At 42.5% G+C, this 17,207-nt stretch overlaps 2 protein-coding genes across 5 annotated transcripts; both read right to left on the bottom strand.

Annotated features, from left to right (window-relative positions):
- Window positions 1–244: 244 nt before the first annotated feature.
- On the bottom strand, window positions 245–3,867 carry LOC120808886 (photoreceptor-specific nuclear receptor). The gene is made up of 8 exons (XM_040162147.2): window positions 3,472–3,867; window positions 3,161–3,296; window positions 2,931–3,034; window positions 2,584–2,823; window positions 2,171–2,358; window positions 1,847–2,087; window positions 1,660–1,765; window positions 245–1,552 (listed from the first exon to the last, which is right to left on the bottom strand). Exons 1-8 carry the CDS (start codon window positions 3,512–3,514, stop codon window positions 1,420–1,422), a joined length of 1,191 nt encoding a protein of 396 aa, XP_040018081.2. The 5' UTR covers window positions 3,515–3,867; the 3' UTR covers window positions 245–1,419.
- A 5,589-nt stretch (window positions 3,868–9,456) lies between these two features.
- On the bottom strand, window positions 9,457–16,855 carry hexa (hexosaminidase A (alpha polypeptide)). Of its 4 annotated transcripts, XR_013451245.1 has the most exons (15): window positions 14,560–14,882; window positions 13,821–13,925; window positions 13,636–13,701; window positions 13,402–13,448; window positions 13,167–13,277; window positions 12,987–13,088; window positions 12,648–12,780; window positions 12,169–12,349; window positions 11,896–11,982; window positions 11,736–11,808; window positions 11,167–11,351; window positions 10,317–10,497; window positions 10,006–10,096; window positions 9,805–9,912; window positions 9,457–9,677 (listed from the first exon to the last, which is right to left on the bottom strand). XR_013451245.1 is itself a non-coding variant. In XM_078083441.1 (14 exons), the coding sequence occupies exons 1-14, from the start codon at window positions 16,762–16,764 to the stop codon at window positions 9,614–9,616; spliced, it is 1,380 nt and encodes a 459-aa protein (XP_077939567.1). In that variant the 5' UTR covers window positions 16,765–16,855; the 3' UTR covers window positions 9,457–9,613. The 4 variants fall into 4 exon arrangements, 3 of the variants coding, with proteins under 3 accessions (XP_077939567.1, XP_040018076.2, XP_040018075.2); XM_078083441.1 differs by lacking the exons at window positions 11,167–11,351; window positions 14,560–14,882 and adding an exon at window positions 16,734–16,855; XM_040162142.2 differs by lacking the exon at window positions 10,317–10,497 and having other exon boundaries at window positions 11,177–11,351.
- Between the last annotated feature and the right edge of the window lie 352 nt (window positions 16,856–17,207).

Here is a 17,207-nt window from a genome sequence, read left to right as displayed (position 1 = left end):
TTTTTTAATGTAAAAATTAAGATATGTAATGAGTAGGAAGTTAAAACCTCCTCCCACTCTCTCACGTCTACAAAAGGTAAAATTGAATTCTAGCTCTTTCGATGTCTAAATCATATTAATTATCGTATATTCTTTTAGTGTCGTTTCTTTGTATTTTTTTGTCATATGTCATGTGTGATGTGTTCTCTTCTGTTTCTGTAAAATGAGATTAAAAAAATGGAAAACATGACCAAAGATGAACAAATAAAATACAAAATGTCTTCATTTATTTTGGATGAAAACATTAGAAATACATAACTTCATTTTCCCAAACCACAGTAAAAATGAATTTGCTTTCAACTCAGCACCCTTCCCACACAAAGGGTCTCTTTTTCCGTCAAACTAAATTGTAATATTTACTAAAGAATCACCTAATAATCACAGGTCAAAATCCGTACCCTATGCTTATTTAAAGTTACCATACAGAACTTGTAACTGGTCATGAAACTGTCTCAATTTAATTCTGATACTTCTCTATTACATTACAGGTCATTTAGCTGATGCTTTCATCCAAAGCGACTTACATTGCATTATTAACCCATGCTTTTTACATTTTTGCAGTTAGGGGTTGGGTGTCTTTCTCAGGGACACTTCAACATGGGACATGGAGCAGCCGGGGGCCGAACCCGCCAACCTTGGGGTTCACTCCCTCTCTACTTCATGGAGTATGACGACAAAGAACATCAGCAGCAGCTATTTCTATATTTACTCTTAAAGCCTGTCCTCTTTTCCTCCTTCAGCTCAGTCTCCAACGTGGCCTTCGGTTACAACCGGCCCACGCGAACCGACCCGGATTCGGCTTTGCTGCCACCATCTACCTTCAGTTGGACCCAGCGCTACACAGCAACACAGGAGTGTCTCCCTGCTGCCAGGACCAGAGCTTTGCCTCGTTTCCCTGCCTGTGATTGCTGTGAGCCAACACTTACATCACGCTGCCGAGGCCTTATTGCTCGATACTATTTGGTGATGTCCTCAGCAGTAGCAGTGGCATTAATACTCATGGTGTACAGATCTGATGTTTCTTCTGGACGGCCCTGCAGCCACAACGTCTAAAGCATCGTCCTTGAATCAGAACCTACAGTAAGTTGAGAGGTTCACTATTCAAACACTCAATCCATATTGCAAAAATCAACACAAAAAGAGAAGTTCCTGTAGTAGCTTTAGTCACATTGCCATAAACTGTAACGAGTATTTTTTTCAACTGGCTTTTTGATTGGCGGTGGGAAAAGAATGCCGTTGAAAAAATGTTCATTTGTTGAATTTGAAAGAAGTTATAACCACAATATGTGAAACAACCAGACAACACATCGCTTGACGAATGGTTGATGGCCTGTTCGTAGCAGTTGTCATTTGCCCTGTGTTCTTGTTTTAGTTGTTGTATTAGCTCTTGAACATGTCACACAGCAGCTTCTCCATGGGCGTGCTGCCAATGCTTGTGTGGAAGAACAGCCGCTCGATTTTCTCAGAGCTCACAAAGTGGAGGGATGGCAGCAGAAGCAAAAGTCTCCCAAACCTTGATGGACAAGAAGAGAAGAGAGTCAGGGTCCCGTTTCTGTTCAGGCTTTCACATGGCCAACCTGGGTGGTGTTTTTACGCTTGAAGGTCTTTGTAGGTACTTACCTTGCACTTTGCCCGGGGTATAGTGAATGGACGTGCTGACCTAACAGCACCTGTGACTGGTCCTGCAGGTTCTCCACCAGCTCGGGGTCTTTGAGGCTGCGTGTCTCTGCGAGTCAAAGAGCGCAACGTCATTACAATGTGATAAATTACGTAACACGCGCACATTGCTGAAGGATTAACTCCTCACCTGGCTTGAACAGTACAATGGCTTTCAGGCAGGCAAACTCTGTAGGGTCAACGGCCAAGACCTTGAAGCGATTAAAGACCTCTTCCAGGATGCGCAGGTCAGCTGTGGGGAGGCTGATCTTGGCCTGCTGCGTGGGAGAGAGTTCTGGTAGAGATAGAAGAGGACACCTCTCCATGGACAGGGACCACTGGATGGTACACAGGAGGAACATCTCGCTCCAAGCTTCCTCCAGGAGAATCACCTGAGGATGTCAGAGGAACGAACGTTCTCACGTGCACGTCTGTTTTTCGGTGAATATACCAGAAAGTGTCAAGTCAGTCTAACCTGGTCTCGAAACGGTAAGTGAGCGAAAACAGGCAGGTTTTTCGCCCACTTGACGGCCACAAAGAGGAGTCGCGCAGAAGTCTCATATGTACTCTCTGGACAGACGGAGGTGTACAGGGACAGACGGCAGTCAGGTGGAGTCCGATCCCGCTCCGAATCATCGGTTGTCACGTCAATATTTTCCTCCACTGTGCATTATGAAAAGAGTCACACACATGTTGAGGCTAATGGAAGGACAACATTGTATTCTTTTGTTGTTCTTTACAACTTACTTTTCATCATACCTTCTAGCCGTTTTTTTTATTTATTTTTTTTATTCTGTTTTTAGTTTGTTTTGCGGACAAAAGCAACTTATACAGTGTAATTGTAATTGTTGTATCCACCTCACGTTAACATCTGTCATAAGATCTCACCATCCTCGGGCTCCAGCTTTGCGCAGGTCTCCGCCGTAAGCAGGCTGACCATGAAGCGGTGGTGGTTGTTGGGGTTGCTGCAGGGCCGGACGGCGGCGGCGGCGGTGCAGGTGACTGATGAGTCGGCGGCGGAGGAGGCGACCTCCCGTGTGGTGGCCAGGTGCTCCTTTCTAGGGTCTGCGTCCACAGAGTTTACACTGACGTGTGCCGTGCTTCGAGGCTGTCGCTCATTCTGCACGGCTGTCAAAGGGGACAAGTGAATCATTTATCGGCTTCACATATTTGGTGCGATGACAGCACGGAGAATATACTCCACACCTACAACTTATTCGAGTTTTTTTTCTCACCGTCTTTCTTCATCCCAGCGAGGAGACACTTCTTCAGTCTGCAAGCTTGGCATTGGTTGCGATGGGCCTTGTCGACGGGGCACCTGCCAGTTCCAGACTGACATCTGTGATATTGACAATTCTTTAGAGTTAAGTATGAAAATGTGAAAATACAACGAATGTCTCGTTTCACTGGTATTCCTCCACTATACCTAATCGTGACTGCACGGCTGGACACAAATTGTGCTCACCTGTAGATGAGTCTTCGCCTCACACTGCGCTTGAAGAAGCCGCTGCAGCCGTTGCAAGCATAGATGCCATAGTGTTTACCGCTGCTCGAATCAGAACACACTTTACACAGGACTTTACCTGGGACTGGACTTGTTTCTGTGAAGGACAATAGCAGAAAGAAACACTCAACCCTTTTTTGCCATCCGTTCAAGGCTCAACAGACGTCTTTGTCTTTATGTATTTGTTCTTTTTTGTTTTGTTTAACACAACTAGTATTGAATGATTACAATCAATACGAGCACCCTTCATCTTACAACAAGTATTGACTCACCTGCTTGAGCTCCATCTGTGAAGTCAGAAGAAAACACGTTCATTTTGGTCACGTGGTCCTCCGTTTTGAGATTTCTTCTATTATTCAGACGTAAATAGAAGGGTAATTCCTCCTCCGTTTAAATTCTTTGGGTGTAGTTTACAGGCTAGATCAAGGCATCTTTTCTTTGAAGCTTTTGACACATGGCAATAATCCTAACACCTAAAATTGTCGTTCTTTGCACTAAAGTTTGTAACTAAAGCGCAATTTCCTCAGAGGTCATCAGAGAGCTACTCCAGGAACGCTCAACGGTTTAGATCCAGTGCTGTTGTCTCAGGTCCTTTCTGATGTAGTTGGGGGGTCAACAGAGCCACTCCTTGTCTTCCTCTTTCTTCCTCTGTGGCAGAATGAGTGTGTGAGCAGTCTGGAGGCTTTCTGTAGGAGGACAAGGAGATTAGCACCAGGCGCTGTGTCAGCAGATGCTGATTTGTCATCCGCTTAATCTTTACCGTCTATGTGGGTAAATCAATCGGTCACTCCTCGTACAGGCACAACTGCATTCAACAAAGGAGATCACGTAAAAGAAGAAAAAGCTTTATTTGACTTCTCCCCCACACCACTTTGAAATGGCTTCATAAATTTGATTGCTGCATAATAAACTTTGCAGTCTCCAGAGAACAGCCGGTTGGATTACACCTTGATAGGTCTGGGCTTACAGTGCTTTTCACAAATCAGATAATTCATTCTTAACATATGTACATCATAGAACACGCTAACAAGCAAAGATGCTTCAATGGTTCCATCGTTAAATGTCTGCTGGCCAAAATCCCAAATGAGTAGCCGACAGTAATTGCTTAATGTTTTAGAAGTCAATTACTGCAAGTGAAATAATCAATTGGTACTAATCAACAAGACACAAAATCTTGCAATATGGGCTTTGTGTACAATTCATAGTACACATGTATGTATGTTTCTCAGCATCTCAACACATTCCGTCTGTGCCATTCAGGCCTGGCCAATGACCCTAATGGCTTCAGCAGAAAACAGCCGCCCCAAATCAGCAAAGTAGCTTAACCTTCCATGAAATGTGGTCTCCGTCCTGGAGGGGCATCGCGAAAGGGGGGTGATGAGAAGAAAAACAATTAGTGCAGAGATTGAGAGAGCAGCAACAAGTTGACCCTTAATTCCGTTCTTCTGCCATATGGTGACTGTTTTCAGGAGCCTCCGTCTGTCTAATTAGAGACCCGCGTGCAATTAACTGTTACTGCAATGATCACACTCTGCATTTTAACATTACACAGTAGATCACCGACAATAAATAGCAGATACATCAACACCTGTGCTCCTTTTGTTTTGTTCGGGTCCATCAAGCTACAGAGTCGGACCAAGTCATTGTTCCATGTGGCTAATGGCGTCTAGCTTGGCTTGTTAATCAGATCAAATGGAGCAAAGACAGTAAAGATACTATTTGACTAGTTGCCTGGTGAGCAGAATGATTTCTGTAATCCTTTTAAGTCACTCTTGATTTTGGGAAAACAATGTAGCATGAAAAACAGAGCTCCTTCTGTTGGCCCAAATTGGCGTATAAAAGGATTACAGAAGGGGCCGTGTAAGAGGACTATGCACTCAGACCTTGTTGTTTGAATCAGTTGTGTATATATTATATGTATAAATGTATGTTGATGCTATGAAGGGGATTGGCTTTGCATTATGCGCCTCTATCATTCAGTGTGCCATCAGTGGAACTAGAGACCATGTCACCAGGGACCTGATGTGCTTCCAGTGTTTTGTTCTCATCTGCACAGTTTCCTCAATGTTTTCATTATTGCATCTTGCACTGTTGTGACGCTTTCATCTTAACAGGATCCATCCACAAAACAATTAACAGCTGACAAAGTACTCAGAAGGGTCCGAATAAAAGCCACATGGCCATCGCGCGAGTCATGATGTGTGTGCATGTGCAACAGTCATTTATTTAAGTCACCTCGTTGCGTTTATACATGTAGTTTGCATTGTTCCTTTGTGTAATTCATGTCTTTGCTTTATGTAAATCACTTTAAATTATTTATATTAATTGTTATGTGAAGCAGTGTTTTAGTTTTAAAGGATTACTCAAACTTAACTTCTTTTTTTGTGTACAAAGAACAAAGATTTGACGATAGCATACATGAAAAATAAATATAAATAAAAAACAAGACTATTGTGTCTAACAGTTCAAACGCGGCATTCGAATGTCTCAAATGCACCAACTACTTCTAATAACTTTCATCTTGCTCTGACATAAACAAAATTTGGGAAGTTTATAGACTCTCTCTTTGCGGTCCATTCAAACCCCGATTTACACTTATTCTGTTATTGTGTATCTGCCTAAAATACTTATTAATACACTAATGAGCATGGTAATATACAGTCTCTATATCAGCTTACATAGCACATGCTTATCTTCATACTAGTTGATGTGAAACTTTGTGAAATATCTTTATAATAACTAGTAATACCTTTATGCTGGTAAAATCACCTAAATGAGTTACACATAATCAAAGCATCCCATTGTTAAACATATTTTAGTATCTTCTATCTTTTCTTGACTCCCCAGTTCAATGCACCACCAACATGTTGGTGCCATGAGTGAAGCGCTGCTTCGAGGTTTTGCCCGGCACGTTTCGTCACCCCTCAGCCCTGCGATGCTCGTGCAGGTAAAGCCAATCTTTAGCAGCCGCGAGCCAGCTGGATTATTATGTATTTAGTGGAGACATTTATGATGACAGAGGACTGCAGGTGATTGAACACACGTCTCTGTTAAAAGCCCAGCAGTTGTTGTTTGGCAGATCAGACTGATTAGCTGTGGATTAGTGTAACAGCGGCGATAAATTCAAATTTCAAGTAGTATTCACTGTCGTTATCGCACATCGACGGAAACATGCACTGCAACAGGCACATATAAGGAAGACCTGATGTTTTATTGGCCTTCAGAGGATGCCCTTGAACGCTCTACACAAATCTTTGTATCAGTCTAAGCAGCTTTTTTGTATAATCTCAATGATTGACAGCTATTGTCAAAGAGTGAGATTAACTCTTCAGGTTGTTGGCGTCGTCCTCATGCGCATGGAGCAGGTGCCTCAAGTTGCAAAAGCACATGTCATTATTACAGTGGTTTTTCCCTCTGTGTGAAATTATTTTTTCTTTTGCCACCTAATTATGAGCTAAATTAATCTACTTAAAAGACTATGATAAATCGATTGAACATTTTCAGTATCAAAAAAATGCATAAACTTGCATAACTGTCCTATCTTCTGTCTACCTCCTTTCCAGTAGCTGCAGAGAATGGATACAATTGCATAGTTGAGCTTTGTACGTTCAATTCAGCAATTCCTGTACCTTCAAGTCAAAGTAGGCGGGAGGATTGAGGTGTCAGCACTATGGCAACCAGGGATTGCCCCGCCTTGCCATCTGCTGCCATGTACTAATGTAATCTGCAATGAGAAAATGAGTTGTTTGAGTCCCTACCGATGTCATGGCGCCTCAATTCAACACGCAAATCCGCATCAGCGAGAGAAAATCTTGCTGATAAAAGAATTGAACAGTTTATTTGGTTATGTCTTCAGATACTTTAATGGGAATTACCATTGACACGATTACACTGTTTTTAAGTTCAAAGGCCTGCTCTTCTTTAAGTAATCATTTTACATTTAGCTTAAGAATTTGTAAGTGCAGAAACATTTTACTGTGTAAAACAATGTATCGTGTCCAGAACTTTACTCTAACTTATAGAAGACAATTAAGTAAGAGATTGGTAGGAGAGCTAGAAAATGTAAGAGCACAGGTGATGCCTAAATTAAACAAAAAGAAAATTGTTATTGTGTAATGCAATTGCTCATTTATAGAAATAAGAGGAAACTGAAAGAGGTTTCTCTTAGCTTCTGGTGCTCTTTATGTTGCAAGGCACTAATTAAGATATGACAAGAACGTTGTGGGCATTTTGACTCTCAGTGGTCACAGCCTTCTCATTTGCGCGGTTTTGGTCCTGATCACTGAAAACCGGCCAACATCGGACCTTAGGACGTCAAGCTTTTGTCTCTAGAGGGAGACAAACGCTGTTTGAATGTTTCATAAAAGTGTGATTTCAGGCAATGTACTGTAGCTCATCGGATCTGAGTAAAGCTGATGAGTCAGAGGTGCTACATGTGGTACCGGAACAGGTTTGGCCATAACATATACCAACGGTCAAAGTAATAAACTTATCTTAGTTTGGTTTCCCCTAAATCTGCTGAAAATAGCGTCCGTGTCAGTAAAACATAGCACTTTTGATGGCATCTTCCGTCTGTGACCTCCAACTCTCACTGGAGCGTTTCGCAGTCGAGTGTGAAGCGGTCGGGATGAGGATTAGCACCTCTAAATCTGAGGCCATGGTTCTCAGCAGGAAACCGATGGATTGCCTACTCCAGGTAGGGAATGTGTCCTTACCCCAAGTGAAGGAGTTCAAGTACCTCGGGGTCTTGTTCACGAGTGAGGGGAAGATGGAGTGTGAGTTTGGCCGGAGAATCGGAGCAGCGGGGGCGGTATTGCACTCGCTTTACCGCACCGTTGTGACGAAAAGAGAGCTGAGCCGGAAGGCAAAGCTCTCGATCTACCGGTCAATCTTCGTTCCTACCCTCACCTATGGTCATGAAGGATGGGTCATGACCGAAAGAACTAGGTCACGGGTACAAGCGGCCGAAATGGGTTTCCTCAGGAGAGTGGCTGGCGTCTCCCTTAGAGATAGGGTGAGAAGCTCAGCCATTCGCGAGGAGCTCGGAGTAGAGCCGCTGCTCCTTTGCGTCGAAAGGAGCCAGTTGAGGTGGTTTGGGCATCTGGTGAGGATGCCTCCTGGGAGCCTCCCTAGGGAGGTGTTCCAGGCACGGCCAGCTGGGAAGAGGCCCCGGGGAAGACCCAGGACTAGGTGGAGAGATTATATCTCTGCACTGGCCTGGGAACGCCTTGGGATCCCCCAGTCAGAGCTGCTAGATGTGGCCCGGGAAAGGGAAGTTTGGGGTCCCCTGCTGGAGCTGTTGCCCCCGCGACCCGACCCCGGATAAGCGGTTGAAGATGGATGGATGGATGGATGGAATTAAATCAACATGAAAGTGATATTTCCTGATATGTGTGTATTTCCATCTATATACAATACAATATATGGATGTGTGTGTGTGTGGTTCTGTGTTTGAATTTATGCGAGCCGTCCTGTACTCCGATGGTCATGAAGGAATAGAGAGACACTCTGCAAGGTATTCTCTACATATTGCACAAACCGATTGGCGAACACACAGTGGAGGATTGGAGATAATATTTAGAGTTTCTCCTCCTTTAGCCTAATTTTCTGATGGCAGCGGGCCGTCAAGTAACATCGAGAAATGTGTTTAGTGACTGTTGGGATTAGCTTTTGTTGATTAGTTTAGGTCTGAAAATGTGTTTGTAGCAGCTGGTATACTCAATCTCTGTTCCACTGTTGTTCTTTTATAATCAGTGAGGTGGAAAAGAAGTGCCAGTTCTCTCCTTGTTCAAATGTTGGAATGTTATTGGCAATATTTGATTTATTCCTAATCATGTTATTTTCTTAAAGCATGTTTGGGCCTACGGCCTCATTCCTAACATGTTGAGTTTTTATTGTTCAGTCATTGTTATGGTCACTGTCTAGACACCTCTAAGCCTTGAAAGAACCGCTCTCTAGTATTCATCTTTTCAAGTAATACTGCGATTTTTTCGCAAAAAGGGTTTTGCAATCATTTTTTTATTTTTGGTGTGTCAAAATATCTCTTATTGTCACTGCGAAGATCGCTGCAAGCCTCGGAAAAAGACTCGCTTATATTTGTCTTTGCATGAAATAATCTTTTTTCTTTCCCATTAAAAATGAACTTTGGGGATTTCCCCCATTTATGTGGCTTCATAACAACCCATTTACTTTTATTTTTTAATGGTGAAATGTGTCATATTCTCCCTGACAGCCTTAAGAAAAATCTGCACAAATACTCAAATCCTTCTGACAGAGTTTATTTCAGAGTTTATTTCTTGCCCATTAAAGAGCGGTGTCAACTTGAGTGGTATTTTAATCGTTTGATTGATTTCAGTCCCGAAGAAAGCATTTTAACCTTCAACTTCTGTATTTACGTCGACCCATCCGACGTCTTCACACGCCTTGGTACTCGTGTTTGCAGTGTCCGACGTACAGGGGCTCTGCTCTGATGCCCCGCCTTCAGGAGAAAGGGAAGCAGAAACACCAGTATGCAATGAGCAAACATGAGGGAAAATACCCGGCGTCTTATTAAGGTACGCCAGCACTTAGCTCTTTACACAAGCTGGATAAAAATGGCAAGTTACCTCACAAGCTTGCAGCGCAGGTCCTGGAAACGAGGGAAGGCCTTGTCTGCACTGGATGTCTGCTTCTCATCACTCCAAAGTCTCTCTGCCGCAGCACTTGCCCTCGGCCTGTAAACAGATGAATTTCATAACATTTTTGCTGCACGTGCTGAATTAAGTTGATCAGTTTTTAGCAATTTAGAGATCTTTTAAATCTTTTACCAAAGACGTGGAGTGAGATTGGTGGCATCAACATACTCCCCCCACATGCAGACTTCCCCCCCTATCACCAGCTTCTTCTGCTCCTCGGTACCTGCGAGGGGACGGCGTAAAGCTTTGCTTTAATAATGTGAAGGCTGACAATGAATTTACAAGGAATCAGAATATTCACGGAAAAAATGGATCACACCACTTGGGAAAAAAAACACACACACACACACTCAGCAAGTCAATGTTGAAATAGGCCTTGACATCACAGGCACATTACTGAGCCATGTTATATAATATGATATTACTTTAGCATGCAAACACACCAGGAAAGTCCAGTGGTTGGACGTTGTAGTATTGATGCCAGTCCTGGCCATAGGATATGTGGTTGATATACCATGGGGCAGCTAGCAGGACCTTCATGCCAGCTTTGGTCATCCTGCTGAGCTCTGCTTGATAACTAGCAGGGGTACCCTTCCAGATGTGCAGCACCGTGTCCTTAGGAATCTGAACAGGGTGATACAACATGCGGTCTTTCCCTTCTGTGCAATAGTGCAACGGATCTGATGTTTACATATAGTGTTATATGTATCAGAAAATAGGCACATTTAAAATCTCCTGAATGAGCTTTTATCTGTTTACAGGTAAGGTTCTCGGAATTGGTGCGGTCCAATGAGGAAAAACATCAGAACTTTCATAATTGAAATAAATTAATAATTGTGCAATAAGTTTGTTACGGCAATGATATTTTACTTTCGGTATATGAGGAAAGAATGTGCATGTTATGCATCGGGCATCAGACGGCATTGAGAGCTTGTGCCACACCAACAACACCTCGCAGTCGCTTTCCCAATTCCATGCTACGGAATAATTCTACGTACTGTTTGTAATGTGCTCACATTGGAAAGGTTATTAAAAAATTGATTTATATGTTATGTAAATATCCGTGATACTCATTCTGTATAGAATTAGTATGCCACATGAAATTTGGACACAGAATATGCTTTTGTAACATTAAAGAAGTCTTCACTGCCGGCTATCAACATGGCTACAAATATTGAAATGATGTGTTGCATGTGTTAAAAAGGTGCAGTTGTGGATGACCTATATTTAAGAGGAAATAAGACAAGAACCACAGCAGAAACCACAACTACAACTAGCCACAGCACGCAGAACCTTTTCGGACCCTTGAAGGCGAGGGGCCACACAGTATAGAAGCGGGCCCAGTTGTGTGTGGGCCCTGGCTGGTCCAGGTACCACGGAGAGGCCAGAATCACCCTGAGTCCCGCTTTAGCCACCCTGCGCACTTCACACAGGTAGCAACCACCTTTCCATACCTCCACCACTGATAGGGAGCTACGCTGCAACACAATTATATATGGATTATATGGATCAGATTTACGAAAACGGATCCTGTGATACAGAAGCTTTTCTTTATAATCAAAGCATTGTATACAATGTACTGTTAAACATGTTTGGTCAATAGCCAGTGGATGCCTGCAAAAGTAAAAATGTATTTAGTGACAGACTAAATGCTACATGTTTAACAATTGTATTTAAAATCTATCCTTCAGTGGATGCACAAACTTATATAAAAAAGGCCAAAATACGAACAATAATACAGGAAAAAAAGTAATCATACATTATAAACAATTTCTAAAATGTATGTGAGCCGCTGACACATAATATATTTCTGAGTACTGTATATTACATCACGCAGGTGTTATTAGTTGGGGTGCACTTACTAGCTCATGGTAATCAAACACGTCCTGCCAGACGATAGCCGTTTTGTTGAGAGCTGATGTGATGTTCACAATGCTAGAAATAATGACACATTAACTACATTTGTCACTTGAACATGTTGGATGGTGTCTATCTCTGAGGATGCTGCCCGTCAACACCTACTTCTCCATGTAGAATGCCTCTATTTTGGTGAAGTCTACTCCAAATCCCATCTTTTTCATGAACGCTCGAATATCTGGGTTGGAACTCCTATGGAAACAAGCGGCCAAGATAATAAATGGTAGAGTATCCTTCCCGTACATAAAAACCTTCCACTTCGAAAACAAACGTGCAGATGGGTGTACAAATTTAATAACAGTATTAACAAATAATAGCGATTAAAACCAGATCGAACGTTCAGCAGGAATGGAATCGATCCGTCACATTTCAACCCACCAGCAGGAGAAGTTCACCTCGTCACCTCCTAGGTGGATGTGGGAATCAGGAAACACCGATGACACTTCCTTAAAGAGTCTTGCCATGAACTGGTAGGTGGAGGGTAAAACTGGATTAACGGGTCCAAAAGTACCCGACAGGGAACTCCCTCTGTAGCAGGGTGTCAACAAGTCAGACTGCCCTAGGAAATAAATGGTAATCAATCCAATTTAGTTCAGCAATTGGCTAAAATACATGCATTGTATTGTTGAACGCAGACACTTATTGCTCCTGGTGTGGACATAAAACTCCCCCAAATAGGAATTGAGTCAAACACAAGATCCACAATGTGTCTTGTTGGCATTCATAGTCTCGGCTAGCAGGTTTGGCAGACTTTTGTCAACAGATTTCTATTGGACTGAATGCAGAGTACTTTACATGTTGAATACCAAGGAGATGGGATCATTTAGACAGGACAGTTGTTTAAGAGTAATTTATACCTTTCCCCCATGATGCAGTGTGGCCTGGTGAATCAAACTCAGGGAGGACTCTTATTCCCCACAGCCGGGCATGTGAGATAACCCTCCTCACATCAGATTGAGTGTAGATGTGAGTCATCGGATGGAAAGCCCCCTGAATCAGAGGCAGAAGATTTTGTTCAGGGTAAATGCAACTTTTCAAACAATGGATCCTCATGCAGTAGCCTAGTTAAAAATCTAGGATAATACAAAAACTACAAAGTTAATCATCATTAAAATGCAGATATACTTCAATGAATGTGCGAACGTGATGGTGCACATGAGTATAGACGGTTTGTTATTATCATGGGCAAGACCAACCTTACTGGAAAGGTCTGGGTAGGTCCGGCTCTGGTAAGGGAAGGAGGGGTCATCAACGATGTGCCAATGAAACACATTGAACTTACTGTAGGCCATTGCATCCTAACAAGAAAGATGTGCGTTAGTATCACTGAAGGAGAACGTAAGGTTGAAGTTCAGGTTCTGCAATATGATGATTACCAGAGTTTGTAAAATCGTCTTCACTGGTAAATAATGACGCGAAGTGTCCAACAGAATTCCCCTGAACTGAAACCGGGGGAAGTCGACAATCTCAGTCTTGTTCACAAAGTACTAAAAGGAAGAAAGAAAAAAAAAAAGTTTGATTGATGTACTCACAGCATTATTCAAACTTCAATACGTGGTAAAAATGTGCACCTTTAAAGGACTCATGAGTTTTTGTAAAATTCAAACTTACTGAACCAAAATCATCTTGATACACCAGTTGACTGAAGGTTTCCAGACCTGTAAGCAGAAGATGTATAATATATAATAAGCAATCAATTAATGCTGCAGTTAACAGTGTGACACCAACTGTACAGCAGACTGTAGCTGGTTGATAGCATGTCTGTTTTATTTGTTTTTACTTTGGTACATGAATCTTTTTATTTTGTTCATACATGTTCTTCAAAAATGCATTGGCTATAATCACCTCTTAATGCACCCCAGACAGTCTCCGCATTGAGGGATGCTTGTCTTGCAGAGACACTCAGATTATCTGGAATGCAATAGAAGCGAGTTAGATAATGGATCAGACCCCACTGACTGGGAATGGTTGTTGTCACTGGGACTTTTGCCAGAGGTGCTCTGTCGCATGAGAAATGTGTTGATACGTACATCTCTCAGATGAGTCCTCGTTTGGGTAACTCTCACAATCGTCACGGTCAACAGTGATCACAAGACGGAATGGTTTATCCGCATAGAATCGCAGAACACCATTTCCTGTTGGTCATAACATTGAGAGAATCATCAGTAGCGTGATTGATGATATAATACCGTGCGTCACACAATATGAACATTGGTAGAAATTTCCTAGATGTGAATATGTGGCCTTTGCACTTACATTTTTACAATGTTACTGGAGTACCATTATTATATAGATATGGTATTTTCAACAACACAAACATTATGACGTGCTATACTGGTCCGTTTTCAATGATAGATTTTAGAGTAGGTAGGCCTACATGGCTGTCTGATGAACTGCTGGCTTTACAAAGCCCATTGATCTGCTTTGAAAGCCAACGTGAACACTAGAACATTCAAAAACAAACTAGTTGCTCTACATTCTTCGGGCATCCATTATGCCAGTTTCTTTGCCCATGAACCACCTGATCACCACACTCTTAATCTGAATACTAGAATAGAAAAATACAGGATATGCATACATAGTTTTTACATTGCATGTGGTATAATGACATAATAATGGCACAGTAAACTCTGGTCCTATGGCATACTGCTGTGGCAAAGAATCACTAATATTTGGATCAAAGAAACACTTTGTGATATTGTAAAATTCAACATTATTTTTAGCATGCAGCGCCCTTTAAATCTAGTAATAGTCTCTCTGCCACCTCACCAGTGTAGTCTGGAAAGATAAGAGGAAAATATCTCGTGAATGCAGCATCCAGAACGGAGCAGCCCTGCTGTGCGGCCGATTGACTTCCGTATTCAAAGTAGAAAGCCTCTGGGCTCAGAGGGGATCGCTCGATGGAAGAGGTGAAGGTCTGCGGTAACGGCCACACTCCCTCCACTGTGTGCGGGCCATTTCGGAGGAAAATAAGTAGCAGCAAATAGAAATGTGGACGAAGATATTGTCCAAAAGTAACACAACGCGCGGCTTCCATGCTACTCCACTCGGGCAAACTGCACTGCCAAGCTGAACCAATCAGGTGGACGAGAGACTCGAGTCACGTGACTGGCGACACACGGTTAAAAAAAAAAAAAAAAAATTGTTAAAACGGTTTGCAAACGTCCTGTATCCGACTATATCGGATATCCCGTTAGACATGTATGTTGGAGTTACTGGGTTTTGTTGTTGTGCAGCTAGATAAATCAGTTTATAAGAGTACATTAACGTAACGTTAATGCGATGAAACTATTTACTTAAATAATAATTAAACCTTAGAGAGTAGAAAAGAGAATAGCTAAATTGCAAAAACAGTTACACCTTTATTTTGCAAGACAATAACAAAACACTGTCTAAACATCATGTTCAACCAACAGAGCTCAATAAAGGCTAGACAAACCAGCATAGACAATAACCTGTCTATTTTATTCAGGCTAGTCAGCAGTGCAAAGACAGTTCCCTGAAATAAAAGTAGGCTAAAAGTGAAATAAATTAAATAAAAATAATAAAAACTCTCAGCAGAGCATGGTTTGAAATAAATAACAACACACTCCCTAAATTCAACCGTATACAATGCAATCAGCCTGGTGGAAATTAAGCTTTTGTGCCAAAAAAATAGCAACTCATTTAAACTAAACAATGTAGCCTATAAGGCATACAGCTATACAACACACCGCATAGTTAAATCACTTCAGGAGGCAAAAACTAAGGAAATTAGTTAAACAACTAATTTCATGTTGTTGTTTCAGTTGTAATTTCACTTGTTCATGTTGAACAACTACCTTTGTTGTTTTCAATCTACAAAACAAGACGCAAGCGCCTGGGTTTAGTGTTGACAACAGAAATGATCTCATCATAGTCCAAAGAGTTACAGAGTTCTTTTTCAAAGGACAAAAGGCACAGGTTGTTAAGGCGGGTAGTACTCATGGCTGCTCTGAGGTCTGTCTTTATCCTGCCTGCAGTGGAGAACAGTCTCTCACAACTACAAGAAGTCCCGGGAAGGGTGATGATGACTTGAAGTAGTTTGTTGATGTTTGGAAATATGTCAGGAGCACAAATGTCCAATACTTCCACAAGGGATGGAAATTCCAGGCCATTGGCTACTTTTCGACGCAGTTGCTCAATGAATACTGTTAGTTCAGCGTCCTCAGCCAATATATGAAAGTGGTCACACGGGGCCCGCAGAGAATCCTTCTTTGCAAAAGTCTTAAGACTGTGGGAGAAAAGTTGCTGCTGCCCTCATTATTCCATACTGATCCTCTTGGAAACGATTGTCCAGCTCTGCCAGCTGTCTGTCAAGGATGTCGTTCCATATGTGTCTTAAGTCATCATCATTTCTCACACTTGTTGCTTTCCCCAAACTAGTTGTGACCACTGATCCTGCAAGCCTCGCAGGGAGCCTTCTCACTCTGGTCCCAGCTGGGATGTCCCAGCTTGTGATTTCATTTTTCCGCATCAACTCTTCTGTTAGCTTCATTGCTTGCTCAAAATCACACCCTGAATTGTCTCTAAACCGAGTAAAGCTCTCTTTTAGTCCCTCAATAAGATCGATGCACTCAGAAACTGACAATGTTGGGCTTTGTAAACCCCGTGTGGCAAAATCGCTCGTCTGAAATAACTTTCCAAATGTGACGAGTAAAAAGAAGAACTTTTTTGTTTGTATTTGTTGCAACAGTGACTGCGCCTCAACCTTCGAGTGGCCACTGCTTTCAGCATATTCAGCAAGCACTTCTAATATTACGTCGAGTAACGTCAGTACTTCGCTCACTGCTCCGGATGAGCTCCAGTCGCTCTGTCCCTCTGTCGCAAATGGGCTGTCAGCTGCACTTGGAAAATGTCTGCACATTTTACAGAAAATCGCGTCCTTGATTACACTGTACTCCAACCAAGGAAACTGTCCATACCACTTTGATGCGAAGCTCCTTGATTTTCCATTCTTGACAGCGCAGGGAAATACCTTCAAATTGGGTTGTGAAGGTGGTTCATCAATTGCGGTTAGATCGGCGGGTAAACCCGCGTCAGGCTGACCGGGAGAGAGCACCGGCACTGCCACGGAGCAAGCAGCGGCCGCCACGGGCACCTGACTAGGCTTCTTGTGGGCAAATGAGTCCGAAGAACTGGGCTGGGTGGACTCGGTAGATGGAGGCAGTGGCGAGTCTTCTCCCTCAACTCTTGCTTTTTTAAAATAACACATTAAAGACACTTGTTTAGCCACTATTGTGGCGATGTTAATCATTAGCTAAAAAAGCAGCTAGCTAGCAAAGAACCCGCCGCCGCCCAGAGAGTCGTCCAGTCGGAACCCCTAGCAAGCATAGCAACCGATTACGTCCCAGAAGGAGTATATCTACAATTTACAGTTCAATTTTATTAGGAAAACA

The sequence above is a fragment of the Gasterosteus aculeatus genome, chromosome X (genome assembly GCF_964276395.1).
Source record: "Gasterosteus aculeatus chromosome X, fGasAcu3.hap1.1, whole genome shotgun sequence".
Lineage (NCBI taxonomy): Eukaryota > Metazoa > Chordata > Actinopteri > Perciformes > Gasterosteidae > Gasterosteus > Gasterosteus aculeatus.
Note: the sequence above shows the minus strand (reverse complement) of the source record. Positions and strands in the feature narration are given on the sequence as shown.